A 15,993-nucleotide genomic window follows, 5' to 3' on the forward strand; every position below is an offset into this window, starting at 1 on the left:
TGCTTTTTCCCTCCCTGTAGAAAGATGAGAGCATGTAACCATGATATGTTTCAGCTTCCTAGTGGGATTCTAGGAAAGAGCTGGTTCCGGTTTCCCTGCCAGTTGAGACCTAAGGTTTCTGAGGTTTCTCAGCTCTTTGCCCATGAAGCACACAGCTGGGAACCAGGTTCTTGAGGAGGGGCCAGGGTCTGGGCGGTTGGTCAAGTGAGAAGTGCAGGGGCTGTAGAGTCAGAGACGCCGACCCCTGGCTCTGCTCCGTGGGCCTGAGCCTCAGTTTCCCCTTCTAGCAAATGAATGGGCTGGTACCAGAGCCGCTGGCTTCGTTGGTGCGTCTTAATGGTGTTTTGCTGTCTCAGAGCGGTGGCTGCAGCGGGCTGGCCAGCACCAGTATCTGCGGCAGGTGCGGGGAGGGTCAAGGAGACAACTGAGGGTGTGCATGAGGTTGTGGACGGGACTACCCCCACCCCACTCCAGTCTCTGGGCCATTAGTGAGACAAAGAGGTCCCCGTGGTCAGGGTCCCCACTGACATGCTCTCTGCAGTGTTCAGAAAACTCCCCTTCTCAGACTTTCCCTTGTGTTTCCCAGTCATGACCCTTTCCCACCAGTAGTTCAGGCCCACTTGTCCCATGGCCTTTCAGCCCTCACCAGTCTTTTGCTAGGGATCAAGGAAGGCTTTCAGGAAGGGCGGTGGTGTGTAGTTAAATCTGTTGTGACCAAGAAAAATGCCTACTTCAGCAGCCTTGCAGTTCTCACAAACACGCACAGTCCAGAAAATTACCTTTAAAGACGTTAAGTTTTATCTCCCAAAGTTATTGGCCTTAGCCTCTCACTCTCCAGCCCACTCAAGCACTCAGATCTTGCAGCGTCTTACGAGTGTTCTGGAAGCCCAGGCCCTTTCTTGGGAGTTGGGGAGCAAAGATGGACAGTCGGTTTAGCCTTTACACATACGAGATTTTAGATACGTTTTGCTGCTTGATAATAATTACAGATACCTCATTTCTGTTTTCCACTCTCCACCTTGGGAGAGGTGCCAACTACCCAGGAGAGCTTGTGGAGCCCAGCACACAATGGAACCCCTCCTCCCCTGGCCTCCTCTAGCCTGACCCCATGAGTCCCTCGCCTTAGGTCAGAAACTGTCTTCTCCCACTCCATCCCTGCAGCAGCCTCTTCACTGGTTCCTCTCCCCTGTCTCTCCTTCTCCATTCTGCACACTGCAGCTGGGATGAACTTTCGGTGTTGCTAGCAGCTTCACTGAGATGTAATTCACATGGCATACAGTTCACCCATTTAAAGCGTACATTTCCGTGGCTTCTAGTATATCCACGGAGTTGTGCATCCATTGCCATAATCAATGTTAGAATATTTTCATCATCAAAAAGAAACCCTGTACCCATTCGCAGTACCCCATTCCCTGTTCCCCACTGGCAACCACTAACTACTTTTTGTGTCTATGGATTTATCTGTTCTGAACATTTCATATAAATGGAAATCATACACTTTGTGGCTGTTTGTGACTGGTTTCTTTAACTAAACGTACTTTCGAGGTTCATCCATGTTGTAATATATATCAGTACTTCGTTTCTTTTTATTGCTGAGTAATGTTCCATCGTATGGATATACCATATTTTGTTTAGCCGTTCATCAGTTGATGGACCGGTGGGTTGTTTCTACTTTTTGGCTGTTATGAATAAGGCTGCTGTGAAAATTCATGTACAAGTTTTTACATGGACATATGTTTTCATTACTCTTGGGTTATATACCTAGGAGTGGAATTGCTGGGTCCTCTGGTATCTCTATCTTTAACCTGTGAAGAGCTGCCAGACCGTTTTTCCAAGTGGCTGCATCATTCTCCATTCCCCCCAGCAACGTATGAGGGTTCCAGTTTTTCCACATCTTTGTCAAGACTTGTTATGTTTGGATGTGAATTGGTATCTCATTATGGTTTTGATTTGCATTTCCTTGATGACTAATGATGTTGGGCATCTTTTCATGTGCTTCAGGATGAACATTCTTACAAAGGTTATTCCTATTACTCCTCTGCCTAAAAGCATCACCATTGCCGATGGGATAAATTCTGAACTCGTTTGACAGCTCACGAGGCTGGTCAAGATCTAGCCTCTGGCAGTATCTCTAGCCTCTTCTCCCCATCCTCCCCGACCTTCTGCCTGCTGGTTTCCTGGAGGCATCTTGATCTCACCAGCCTCCCAGACTTTGCTCAGTGCTGTTCCTCCCCCCAGTGACTCCCTGGTCCTCTCCTCATCCCACTTCAGCTTTGCCTTCTCCTCTCCCTCATCCTCAAGGACTTACAAACCTCTCCAGGAAGCTACCTGCAACTTCCAGAGCAAGGTTATTGGCCCTGTTATGTGTCCCGTGGTACTGCCACGAAGGAGTCTTGTTACATTCCAGGGTTAGGTTATAAAGTCATGCCTAGGATAAAAATTGAGTGTAATCAAAACTCCTTTCAGACACCTTGAGGAAGGCGCCATGTTGAAGACCATTCTCGCAGGGTGCAGTGCGGCTGGTTCCTGCCTGTGCAGGAATAGGTCACAGTTTCTTTCGCTGAGCACCAGGAGAAGTGGTTAGCCTGCAAATAGGGCCGTGTTATGCAAGCAACACTTATTTGTAGGTGTTAGACTCACGCTCAGGCGAGCAGTTCGCTTTTGAAGAGGCTCTTGGGAACTGAGACAGGCCGCGGGAGCAGCAGGGGCACAAGCTCACCTCCGGCCCTCCCGCCTGTCTGCTCAGGCAGCGGAGTGGCAGATGGAATGGCCCAAATGACTTAAAACTGTTTTCCTTGACTTTTTTTTTTCCTAACTTTTTCAGACAAATACCATACTGTTTGCCTAAGTGAAATATGTATGTAATGCCAAATCTCTGTACCCCCTCAAGCCAGCACACCGGTACACTGGATCACAGTTCCGTCTTCCTACTTTGTCTTCTTGTTAGACTGTGAGCTCCGTGAGAGCAGGGCCACATCTGGCTTGGTCATGGGCTTCCCCGGCCCGAGTGCCATGCCTGGCACCTGGCAGATCCCCTGTACACATAGCTGGATGTGTGAATTCCCCAGCTGCTGGAGCAGCTCCATTCTCTGAAGCCCCAGCATCCTCTTACCAGCTAGTCCTCGTGGTTCTGCCTTGTACACACAACACTTTATTTTCATGTTTTGTTTTCCCTGCTAGCAGCCCCTGTGAGCAGGCTTCTTCATGTTGTTATCTCTGTTCTTCCTACCAGGCCAGTCCAGAGTAAATGGTGCCTAAAAAGTGTTTGGCAAATGAATGAATTGTGGGAACCCAACCCAGCTCTGGCACCTTTGTCTGCAGGCTAGTCTGCTTCTAGCGGAGACTACCACATTCAAAAAAGAGGAAGGTTGTTCACAAGTGCATAAATCGTGCTTGCATAAGAAAGAATCTCATTAAGTAGACCTCCGTGAAGTTCAAATTTTGATGATCTGGCTATATCTGAGCTGAAGCTTACCTGGCTTTGTAAAGAATTTGCTAGAGAGTCATGTAGATAATCCAGAATATTTTTTAGAAAGCATTCATCTGCACCCAGGAGACCAAGAAAGGAAGCCGGCGGGTGGATCAGAGGCCCCAAAGAGAGACTGCTGGGCCGATTCTTAGCATCTGATCCAATTGGTGAGGAAGTGACAGCAGCCCAGAGAAGACACAAAGAAACAACTCGTTCCTGGCAACAACTCTTTTGCCTAAAGTAGGCTTCCCACTGTCGCGCGGAGCAGTTTTAAAGTTACGGTGAAATGCTAACAGGCAATTTGGATTAAAGTTAACAGCAAATGACGGCTTCACAGGTTAATTAATTGCTGCACAAATAAGTTGATGTACAAGTATTTGCTTTTAAATCTTACACAATAAGAAGTAAATTAGAAGTCAAACCATTTTTTCCTTTGAAGAACTAAAAGGACAGAATGTCTTTGATGAACTTGAGAACAGCATACTGGCTTCAAGGCAGACTGTTGTTGTGTAGTCTGACCAATAATAATGTAGAACTTTTCTTACATGTTTATAAAATAAATCTTAGAAGAAAAATAATACTGTAGCCTTTTTTAAAACAATGAAATTCTATGAACGTTTCACAGAACTTGGATGTTCCTGGGAGCGGTCAGGGAAATGCTGGCTCAGAAGCTTATTTCAAATAGTGGTGAGGCATTGCAGTGGGCTTTTGCTCTGCTATAAATACAACTCTAGGGTATGGGTGGTCTTTAACCCACCAAAGTCAGCACCCGGCACCCGGGGTTCTTACCTGGTTTTGTTGGAGCAATTCCAGAGGCCCCCTCTGGATGACAGAGTCTTCAGTAGTTGAGATTTTGTGTTACCTCAGACTGTGTCACCCCTGCCTCGGGACCGGTGTTGGTTAGAGCAAGGGACCACACCATCGACAGGAGAGGTGATGAGGCCTTCCCGTCCCTCCCTGGGGCTGTCATGTGTTTAATGCGTCACCTCTTAGTGGCAAGAGTTCGTCAGAGGGCCCGTGAGCAGGAGACGGCACTGTTTTGCTCAGGTAGAATGTCTTTTGGGGGGGGGTCAAATGGGGTGACGGCTGGGGCTGGGCCCGCAGCCTTGGGGACTCGTTCTATCTCATCTGCTGACTTGAAAAAAAAACCCAAACGAGTCCCTTCGCTTCTTGGGACCTCAGTGTCCCTGCCTGTCAGATGAAGGGCTCAAGTGGGATGACCTCCAGGTTTCCTTCTAGTGCTAATGTCAGTTCTAGGATCTTTGCTGAGGTTTCCCAAGGAGCATCAGGAGTGTAAGTTGGACGGGAAGGAGTTGGGGGCAAGCAAGAGGCCTAAGCCCTTGCACCCTTGGTTCCATGAACCGGTGCAACACCCCCGCCCCAGCCCTCCGTTACGAAAGGAGAAGGAGATCCTCTCCCTTGCTCCCTTCCCCGCTTGGCCCCCCTCCCCCAGTGCGCACACACACCATTCTGTTTTACCTGGGAGATTCTTTAGGAGGTAGCCCAGTGTCTTAATCATCGGCTCAGGCAGCTATAACAAAATACCATGGACTGGGTGGCTTAAATAACAGAAACTTATTTTCTCACGGCCTAAAAGTAGAAGTCCAGGATCAGGGTGCTAGTAGTTGGGTTCGCACGAGGCCTCTCTTCCTGGCTTGCAGACAGCATCTCACTGTGTGCTCACATGGCCTTTCCTTGGTGCGTGCGCTTGCAGAGAGAGATGTCTCTTCCTCTTCTCAAGCCACCAAGCCTATTGGATTAGGGCCCTACCTTTTTTTTTTTTTTAATTTTTTTTATTTTTGTCTGCATTGGGTCTTCATTGCTGTGCGCGAGCTTTCTCTAGTTGCGGAGAGCGGGGGCTACTCTTCGTTGCGATGCGCGGGCTTCTCATTGCGGTGGCTTCTCTTGTTGCGGAGCACGGGCTCTAGGCGCACGGCTTCAGTAGTTGTGGCACGCAGGCTCAGTAGTCGTGGCTTGTGGGCTCTAGAGTGCAGGCTCCGTAGTTGTGGTGCATGGGCTTAGTTGCTCCATGGCATGTGGGTTCTTCCCCGACCAGGGCTCGAACCCGTGTCCCCTGCACTGGCAGACAGATTCTTAATCAGTGCGCCACCAGGGAAGTCCTGGGCCCCACCTTTTTGATCTTAATTATCTGCTAAAGGCTCTATCTCCAAATGTAGTCACGTTGGGGGTTATGGCGTCAACATATGAATTTGGGGAGGGGGGCACAGTTCAGTCCATGGCACCCAGTAATGCAAGGGTCCCAGTGTGTGTTTGTGGAATGAGGTCACTGCTTTTTAAAAGCTCACAGACTGGGAGGGATTTTGATCCATGGGTCTGAAGGCAGTAGGGTTTGTAGTTCAGAGTCCTGGTTCTGGAGGAAACAGACCCATTTGACTGAGTCCACCTCGGCCACTTACTAGCCCTACGGCCTTGGGCAGATTACTTAACCTCTGTCTCTGAGCCAGCATCCCCATCTGCAGAATCGGGGTAACCGAGTACGGTGGCTGTGAGGGTCAGACGAGGGCTTGCGCGGAAGCCCTTGGCACTGAGTCTGCGTCCCCTCCTGACGCTCAGTCAATGCGAGTGATTACCACTGCTTTTCAGTCTTCCCGGAGCCCCTTTGCCAGCTCTGTCCTCTGCTGCGGTCCCGTGTCTAGTCTCAGTAACATCCTCACTCTTCCAAACGCCCTCCTCCCAGCCTCCTAGGACTCAGAAGGCAAGTGGGTAATTAGAAATATTTCCTGTGTCTGGGGGCGATGAGGCAGGCCTGTGGGGACAGCCCCCATCCCCTGGTGAATTGTGCTCTCCACTCACTCTCCAGACAAAGCAGTTGGTCCTTTCAGCTCAGGCTGAACATGTGTCCTCCATCCCCTAACTTTTAAAACTGTTTATTGTGAATTAATTTAACAATTACAGAATAGCTTCGAGGGTAGAACAAGGAACATTTTGCCACATTTCATTATTCATTCTTTTCTTCCTCCCCTCCCTCCCCCCTCACCCCCTTGTCCCCCACCAGCCACGAACTGTTTGAGAGTTACCTGCCTACATCGCGTCCCTTTACTCCCTAAATGTAATACTTTAGTGTACATTTTCTAAGAACAAGGACATTCTCTCATATGACCAGAGTATTGTTATCAAATTCAGGAAGTGTATAATTTTAATCAGTACAATAGTACCTAATCCACGGTTCATGCTTCAGTTTTGCCAACTGTCCCAATAATGTTCTTTTCTGGTCTAGGATACAATCCAGGATCACACACTACAGTTAATATCCTGTCTTTAGTCTCTTATAATGTGGAGCAATTCCTTTATCTTTCTTTGCCTTTTATGATGTTGACGTTTTTGAAGTGTTCAGTCCGGTCATGTTGTAGAATTCCCTCAAGTTGGTCCCTTACCATTTGTTTAAAGTAAAATGAGTTAAGAAGCCATTTTCACATTGCTTTTGGATGTAGCTACTGAATGCCCAGCCTTGCATTAGGCTCTGTGAACCGGGAGCATTATATAGCCTGGCTCTGACTTAGGACCTTAAGTCTGGGTTTGTGGGGACAGCAGTTACTGTCAGAAGGGCTTGAAGGGCCCCTGCGTGCTCGTGATTAGGGGTCAGCTGTGCCGGCACCAACAAGCTTGGAAAATACATCTCGGATGGATGCAGGATGAGTCAGCATTCTGGAAGTCTCCAAAGATGCAGAAAATGGCCCTGCACCTGTTCCAGCATCCACTCATCTACTCTGCCTGGCCTCCAGAGATGTCCTGAAGTTCACACTCCAAACCAAAGTCCTGTTTTCTCTCAGAAACCTCCAGCAGGCTGCAGTCGTGGGTTCCAGCCTGTCCTTACTGCTGCTCTGCTCTGCGGCCTGGGTCTGTTCTCTCCCGCTCTGGGCCAGTGGTGGGAGGGGAGCCCCTCCTTGCTCTGCCAAGTGCCCCTGGCACTGGGAACAGGGAGGGAAAGAGTCACTGAGCCCTGAGTGTGGGAAGACAGCCAGCACCCTGGCCTGTGACGAGGTTAAGCCAACTTGGGGTGATCTTCGTCGTGATCTGGCAGACGACTCATCACACCTGGAGCTTTGCTTTTCCATCTGTTTAACTTCTCTGTTGGATGGTATGTACTGTGAAAAACAGTGAATCGTAATCTCTATTCAAACAACCGTGTGACATCAGGGAACTATCGTGCTATAGTTGGAGGTATTTTGTCAGACCAAAGCAAACAATGCAAGAATGTTATAAGTGACATCAGTCTTTACAGAACTTTGGCCAAGCAGGCTTTCACTGTGAGAAACAAGATAAAATTGATTTTCATCTAGTCATTAAGTCATCACCATTGTCTGCTGTGTTTTAACACTTATATTAACACTTCAAAGTGCTCTCCCTGGAGATGCAGGCATTCATGTGAGAGAGACATAGAGTCCCCTGCCTTTTTGGTTGTAAATTAATTAAAATTAAATAAAATTGAAAATTCAGTTCCTCAGTGACTGGTGACATTTCAAGGGCTCAGTAGCCACATGTGGCTAGGGGCTCCCATGTTGGACCGTGCGGCTCTAGACCCTCATCGCCGAGTTCTGTTGGACAGCGCTGCTCTGCACGGCCAACAGTCTGGGAAGTAGAGGTGCGGGAGAGACTTCCTTCTGCGACAGACGTGGTCACACAGGGAAAATTGGACAGATCGTGAAGTTGGCATTTAAACATGACTGCAGGCTGTTGGCAGTGTGTCCTCTGGGCTGCTGGGTTGGATCAAAGGTGTGCTGAAAGATGCATGGAGTGTCACTTCTTCCGTTGTTCTGGTAGCCCAGAGCTCTGTTAGGTTAGTTCCATATCATGGGCTGTAGTCAGGTGTTAAAGAGAATGCAGCCAAAGCTGCACTGAGGCAGCGATTCAGGCAGCTCGTGGGTCTTTCCACTCACCTGACCCTCCGCAGTCTCAGGGCCTCGCGTGCGCAGCGGAGTGTCGGAGCCCCGAGCTGTGAGGGTGCTTTCTGTAGGAAGGACCCCGGGCCAGGCGCTGGGGTGAGGTGTGTAGTGGCAGGTTCCGGGGCAGGGCATGGGGCTGGGACCCACCCACGTGGGTGATAAACAACGGCTGGATTAATACTGCTCCTGCACGTCACACATGTGCTGCTGAGATCATCCAGCCCTGTTCCCGGGCCAAACCTCGGCTCACTGTTCCACCAAAGTGTGGGTGATGGGGCAGGGCTGGCTGGTGTCTCTGAGCTCCCAGGACCCAGCCCACAACTGCTGAGGAAGCCACGCAGCCAGCCGTGTACAAGTGAAGCGTCTGTGTCTACTTGAAAGTGCCTGCCTGCCTGTGGTCCTTGCCTGTGTGTGCGCCTCTGTCCCCGCCTCCTGGCTGCCCGAGCCCTGGAGCTGCGGGGGGAAGCTGAGCAAGTCGAGGCCCACGCCGCTGCCTCTGCTCCAGCTAGGATGTGGCTCTTCCACACTCTGCTCTGCATGACCAGTAAGTCAGCCTCACCCCCTGCCCCGAGGGGCTGCACAGCCTGTCCATCTGCGTGTCTCTGGTGGGGCTCAGAGCCTGAGGGCAGGGAAAGTCTGGGGACTCCCCCTGGAAGCCCGTCTTGCTCCGTGGGTCAGACCCCCAGGTAGGAAGGACCTCTGAGGCTCTGTTGGCTGCCGACAGCGTGTGGCTTTGGACTCCAGGGCTCTGCCTCCTGTTCCTCCCGCCAGCTCCCCTCCCCATGCAGGCCCTCTCCCCTGGAACCCACTCCAGGCAGCCCCTCAGGTCTGTGCCAAGCTTGTCCCCAGAGTGTGGAGGCTGGTGCGGCCCACCCGCCCAGCGGAGCCCCCCGGTTTAGCTGACGAGGGTGAGGACCCCGTGCGCAGGTGAGCACTGATGAGAGACCGTGCGGCGAACGCGTGCGGGGAGCCTGCTTCCTGTTCCTGACGTTAGGGCCCCTGAGTGAACCTGTATGGGGGAGGGGACACTCCCTCTCCACTGCCTGGGGTCCCATATGGCCTTTAAAACTCCTCTGGAAGCCCCTTGGGGCAAGCCAAGCCAGGAGCCTGCACCTAGCCGCTAGGCCCCAGGGATGAAAATAAGCGTGGTCAGCGAGCCCCTGGGCACTGCTCAGATCCAGCCTGAGGCGAGGGTGGTCCTGTGTAGTGATCTGGCAGGCTTCCCGGGGGCCTCCTGCGCTGGCCAGGAGCTGGTCAGAAGAATGAGACTGGACATCAGGCAGGTGTAGCTTCAGGGCTGCTGGGAGCCTGAGTTCTCCCCAAGGATGGGTGGGGGCTAGCTAGTGAACGCCAGACAGTGGCTGAGAGCTGAGGCCAGGCTGGGAGGGGGCTCAGAATTAGCACCCACCATGGGGCCAGATCACCCAAGAGGCAGGCCAAACGTGCATGGGGCACGAGCAAAGCATACGTTTTTGGATACCTTTTAATATTTGGTATTTAAAAAACATCAAAATAGTCATCGTGGAAAGATCAAAACTTTGTTGAACTTCCTTTTCCTTATTTTACAGTTTAGACTTCCCTTTACTTTCAGTTACATATGGTGTGTGGAGAAGGTCTCAATGCTTTTTATGGTTTATGGCTTTGATCCCCCATCACCAAGTGTGTCCATACCCTGGTCCACCCCATCCCAGTAGAGAGGAGGTGACTGAGGCCCAGAGAGGGGTAATGACTGGCCAGTTACAAGCAAGTACTAGTAGAAGCGGGGCTCAAGCCCAAGCCTCTGCCTGCCTCCCAGCTCTAGAATACCCCATGGCCTGGGACACTAACCCTGGTGTCACTCTGGTCTCCTGCTTGTCTCTGTCTCCTGTGGCCTCTGGAAAGCCCATCTATCCCCCCAGCACCTTTTTCAGCAATGTCAATCCAGATGACATTTATCAAACCCCTTCTGAGGCTGAGGCCCCCCCCCAGGCTGGCGGACAGCAGAGAGCAAGATGGAGCAGACTTGCAATGAAATCACTTACCCCGCTTGGCTATGCTATGGGCTGGGGGTAAGACCAGGGCCCCAGCAGTGCCAGTCTGAGTGGGAGAAATGAAACTGTGACAGTCCTTCTCCAAGCTGTGAGGTCCTGAGATTTAGGGATGGACCAATCATGAAGAGCTTCCTGGAGGAAGTGAGATTGGCGCTGAGTCTTAAGGGCTGGAGAGAGTCTGAGAAAGTGACAAGGAGATGCCAGGGAGGGTGGAGGAACCCCTCAGACGGTGACCCCACGCCCAGGGCCCTGCATCCTGTGCCTGGCTGCACCTCCCTAGGCTGGAGAGAATCCAAACTGTTCCTGGCCTGACCTTCCACCCTTCCCAAGCACCCACTGTGGTGATGCCCACTTCTCATCAGTGGGAGCAGATGAGATAACATCAGTTGTCTGAGACAGTCAGATGTAGACACAAACACACTGAAACCCTGGAGCTGCCCACCTCGTCCTGCTACCATGCAGCCTGCTGTTCCGAGGTCAGTCTTCACCCTGACTCATTCTGTGACCACAGCCACTCACTTCTCCCCCCAGGGTCTCAGAGGTTGCGTCTACATCGCTCGTGTGAGGAAGGGAACTGTGCTAGTGGCCTGTAAAACCTTACAGTGGTACACGAGCCAGCAGTCCAGGGCCGGCTCTGCTGTTGCACCAACTTCAGGCTGGGGCCTGGGGCCCTGCTGCATCCTGCTGGGGGAGTGGGGAGGTGTCAGACCTGCCTCTGCCCGGGGCACAACCCCAGACCTGAGTGCAAGTGTGTGATGGGAAACCTTGGCCATTGAGGATGGGGGACTGTAGTGTCCATGGTGGCCCTGAGGATGGGGGAGGTGCTTAGCAAGTGCAGACAGGTGGTGCGGGGTGAGAGGGAGGCTTTCTGTGCAGGAGAAACAGTACGGACAGAGACCCGGGTGTGAGGAGTGTGTTTAAGGAGACGCAGGGTGAGGTTTGAGTGGGAACAGAAGGCTGTCTGCTCTGACGCTGCCTGCGCCCCACAACCAGGACACGCTGGGCCCTAGTGGGGAGCAGGCCACACGCACACAATAACCCTGACCCTCTGTCCCCAGCCAGAGGGCCCACTGAGACTTCAGGTGACACACAGGGGATGGGGAAAGGGCATCCCAGGCAGAGGTAAGACAAGCACAGTGTTCGTGGGCCAGCCGGGTGTGGAGAGCGGTCCACGCAGGAGCCAGACGCCTCCGACCTTCTCTGGGAGGCTGGCTTGGGGAGTAGCTGGGGGCCATGCGGGTGGTCAGGGTGCTGGTGGAGAGTGTGGGGGGCCCAGAGTGCCAGGCTGAGGGAGCTCGGGCCACACCCTGAGGGCAGTGGGAAGGCCAGCAGGCCCCTAGCCCGGAGGTGACAATGGGACGTGCCTGTGGTGTAGAAGGCAGAGTCCTGGAGAAAGGGGAGGCAGACAGGCCCGTGAGGAGCCGCTGCTGAGGTCCCATCCAGGGGGGTTGGGGCAGGAGGGCATGGGGAGGGAGAGACACTTACGAGAAATGTTTAGGAGGAAGAAGCACTTTAGCACAGAGCACAACACTGTCTGCTCTAGACCTGTCGGCCATGGTTATTAGGTAGCCTGTGAAGGGGGCCAGGGTGGGGGACCGAGGTATGAGGTTTGGGGCTGAGACGATGAGGCTCAACATGGAAGACCCAGGCGGGTGGGTGGAGCGTGAGCTGCCCCACGGGACAGGCGGCCTGCAGACCTTTCTGGGTGCTCTGGACTGGGCGTCAGGAAGGCTGAATCTAGTCCTAGCTCTATGGCCCGGCTCCTTGTATATGTGCGGGCAAACCATTCCCTGCCCTGCATCCACCCCTCCTCCGGGTTCAGTTTGCTAAACCAAGAACAGTACTGTGAGAATGTGTATTTAAACTGCCTGGTGTGATGGGGGAGATAGGGGGTGGGTGCAGGCAGTGGTGGCTGACAGGATGGAGGGGACTCTGACTCAGCGGGCCTGTGTGGCCGGGACAGCTTGGAGAGGCGGCCCTGTGGGCGCTGTGGTGACAGGCTCCGGTTCAGCCGGGCTCTCACCACTGGCAGCCCAAGAAGGAGCCTTGAGCTGGCGGGCAAGGCTGTCAGAGAACGTGGCAGGCCTCCCTTGTGGTTATAACACTGACATTAGCACCCACATACTGAGCCTGCAAGATGTCAGATGCTGCGCCCGGCCTTGCCCCACTAGTCTGCACGGTCCCACGTCACAGATGGGGAGACTGGGGTGAAGTGACAAGCCCAAGGTCCTTCGGGGACTCCGTGGCAGAGCGAGGATTTGAACTCAGGACTGTCTCCCTCCTGGGCTCATGCTCTCTTCTCTGAGTCGAAGTGGGAAGTGGGAAGAGAGGGGGTCCCCTGATGGAGGCACAGCCCGAGCAGAGGGACCACGGCAGGGGCCTGGGGGAAGTCTGCCCCAGCAAGGCGGCCCACGCCTGGTGGACCCCAGGCACTGGCTGGCTTTATGGGAAAGCTCAGCGGACCCGGTGACACTCCTGAACACACACACACACATAAATATGTTCTCACTGACCTAATTATCAGCTCGATAACCCAGAGCTCTGCCCCAGCTCTGAGCTGCTGGCACGACAGGGAGCCAGGTCTCTGTTTACAGCATACCCCCCCCCACCCCCGCAGTGCCTCCAGCTTTTATTAAAGGCTTTAGAAATAGGCAGACCTGGGCCCCAGACACAAATTACAATTTGCTGATGGGCCATGAGCAATCACCTGACCTCTCTGAGCCTCAGCACCAGAGTATGGTACCTGGAAGACAGCAGGTGGTCAAGGAAGGTGGCTGTAATGGTCTCTCTGCTTATCTCCTCCCCTTTCCCACCCCTCAAGAATCTTGCACCAAGATCCCTCCGTTGAACAAAGCAAAATGGGGATGTGGGGGGTGGGGTAGGGGATCAGGAATCTCTGTCCCTCTTTGATGTTTCCAGGACATTTCATCTGGGCCTGGCACTGTGCTGAGCGGGACTCAGTGGTTGGGGTTGTGTCATGGGTGACTCAAATCAGATTACAGTTTTGGGGAGACAGACTTTATCACAGATCACTCTGACCCAGACACGATTTAGTCAGAGCCAGACAGAGACCTCACAGGATGCCGAGGGAGCTCAGGGACCGTTGGGGTACTCTGGCTGAGAATCTGGATTGGCTCCTGGGGCAGGGCCCCAAAGGATGGGGTAGAGGTGGGAGAGTGATGAGGAAGGCATATTGGGCAGAGGGAACCGCTTGTGCAAAGGCCCTGCGGCGGGTGATATGCAGATGGTGTTCCGGAAGTGGGGTGTTGAGCCAGAGAGCAGAGCTGGCAGAGGGGACACTGGGCTGGGCAGGGAGGTACCATGGATGCCGGGGGAGGAGGCTGGACTTATCACAGGGGTTTCAATTCATGTCTCTTAAGTCACACAGATGGTAAAAAGGGGAAAGAATGCCTTCCAGTCACCCCTTGTAAGAAGTGGGTAGTTCTCCCTTTTTAGTTTTTTTGACCTGCCCCATTATTTTAAAACAAGTTTTATTTTAGCACATGGTGTATTTTTATGAGTCACCACCAATCATTCCGGGCAAGGCAGAGGTATAAAGGGAAAGGAATAAAGTACAGATGTCTATTTTGTGCCAGGCTTGGGGGAGGGGACTGGGAATTGAGAGGAGAGAGTGGACACTACCCTCTCACAGGGTGCCTGCTCCTTCAGCCTTTGGAAGGTTGGGTTTTTTTTTTTAATGTTTTATTTATTTCAGCTGCACAGGGTCTTAGTTGCGGCACGCAGGATCTTTTAGTTGCAGCATGTGGGCTCTTAGTTGTGGCATGTATGTGGGTTGTAGTTCCCGACCAGGGATCGAGCCCAGGCCCCCTGCATTGGGAGCGCAGAGTCTTACACCCTGGATCACCAGGGAAGTCCCTGGAAGGTTGGTTTTTAACAAAGTTTTAAGCATGTACAAAACTAAAGCAAATAACATTAATAAACCCAATATACCCATCACCCAGATGACACAGCTATCAAGATCTTGCCGCGCTTGCTGCATTTATGTGTTTCACTGTCCCTTTTTGTTTCCTTTGCCAAAGTATTTTGAAGCCTTGCTGCTCACAGTTTGGTCTGGGGACCAACAGCAGCTTGGCATCGCTTAGCGGCGGTCAGACTAGGATCTTAGCACCACTCCCTGACCTACTGAATCAGAATCTGCATTTTTTTTGTTGTTTTGTTTTTGTTTTTGTTTTTTTGTGGTACGCGGGCCTCTCGCTGTTGTGGCCTCTTCCGTTGCGGAGCACAGGCTCCGGATGCGCAGGCTCAGCGGCCATGGCTCACGGGCCCAGCCACTCTGCGGCATGTGGGGTCTTCCCGGACGGGCCCGAACCCGTGTCCCCTGCGTCGGCAGGTGGACTCTCAACCACTGCGCCACCAGGGAAGCCCTGCATTTTTAAGAATATACTTGGATGATTCATTTGCACATTAATGTTTCGGAAGCATTGTTTGAAAGAAAATCCCCAGCATCAGTCATTTCACCCTTCAGTACTTCAATACGCATTTCTGAAGTACTTGGGGATGTTTTCTTACACAGCCATAATGTTCTCATCACCCAACAAAATTAATAGTAATTCTTTGGTATCATCTAATACCCAGTTCTTAACTCAAATCTTCCTGACTCTCTCAAAATGTCTGTTTCTAACAGTTCAGATCAAGAGCCAGACAAGACCCACACACCACGTGTGGTTGCTATGCCTTTCTTAGTAGAGAGTGACCCCCTTGCTCATTTTTGAGGTTTGTGTGTCTGTTTCAAATCTTCTCTTTACTGCAGAGCGCAGTTGCTTGTCTTGCAGAACATCTTGCAGGGTTTGTGCGTTTGCTTCCTCTCGATGTGATTTGTCCTTCAATCCCCTACATTACCCGAAACTTGGAAGTTAGGGCTAATGCCTTCATTAAATTCAGGTTTAACTTTTTTGGCGAGCACCCTCTAAACAATCAGGAGGATTTTGCCATACGTCCTGCATTTATCTCACTCCCTTTTGTCTGTGTCCTTTGCCGACGTATTTTAGAGAGTTGCTTCTCAGTGTGGTCTGATGACTGGCAGCCTGGGCATCACATGGGAGCTGTTAGAAATGCAGTGTCTTGGGCCCCAGTATTCTTCCTAGGGGGTCACACTAGGAGGCACACATGCCTGGGGGGCCCACTCTTAGCAGCACTGAGATGAACTAGCGGGCTGGGGTCGGGGGGGTCAGCCTAATTGTGAAGTGCTCTATCAAAATTTCATCTAAGTAGTTTTATCCATTGATGATCGTGGCCTGAATTAATTGTATTTCGTTATGACTTGCAAAATTGTGCTTTTATGGTTCTATTATTCCTTCCGCATTCATTAGTAACGATTCTTCTGTAAAGAACTTTTTCTCGTCAACTAGGACCATTTGGTGACACTGAAATGCAGCGCATACAGGAAAGGCAAGAAAATTGCTTAATGCTTTCCCTTTAATAGTCAATTTTCAGAGTAAGGGCATAATGCCGTCATTACTTCCAATGGTGAAAAATGCAGTGTTTTGATTTGTTTTTGTTTTCTCTCTGTCTTTTAAGTATCATTATGAACCCCTGGAAGTTTTGTGTATTCAATGTGCTTCAGACGCTT

At 51.8% G+C, this 15,993-nt stretch overlaps 1 protein-coding gene across 3 annotated transcripts in view; it reads left to right on the forward strand.

Moving 5' to 3' along the window:
* The window catches only part of ITGAE (integrin subunit alpha E), a 68,814-nt gene that overhangs the window by 1,085 nt on the left and 51,736 nt on the right, over nt 1–15,993 (forward strand). The window contains exon 1 of one of the 3 annotated variants that reach the window (XM_022595932.3): nt 8,568–8,917. The exons of the other annotated variants lie outside the window; for them this stretch is intronic. Within the exon in view, the coding sequence (XP_022451640.2) occupies nt 8,884–8,917 (34 nt within the window). The 5' untranslated portion in view covers nt 8,568–8,883. Of the gene's footprint in view, nt 1–8,567; nt 8,918–15,993 lie in introns of those variants that run through there. 3 annotated transcript variants of the gene reach the window in all.

The sequence above is a fragment of the Delphinapterus leucas genome, chromosome 19 (genome assembly GCF_059928025.1).
Source record: "Delphinapterus leucas isolate spDelLeu-1000000601 "Yukka" chromosome 19, BTC_Dleu_Yukka2, whole genome shotgun sequence".
Lineage (NCBI taxonomy): Eukaryota > Metazoa > Chordata > Mammalia > Artiodactyla > Monodontidae > Delphinapterus > Delphinapterus leucas.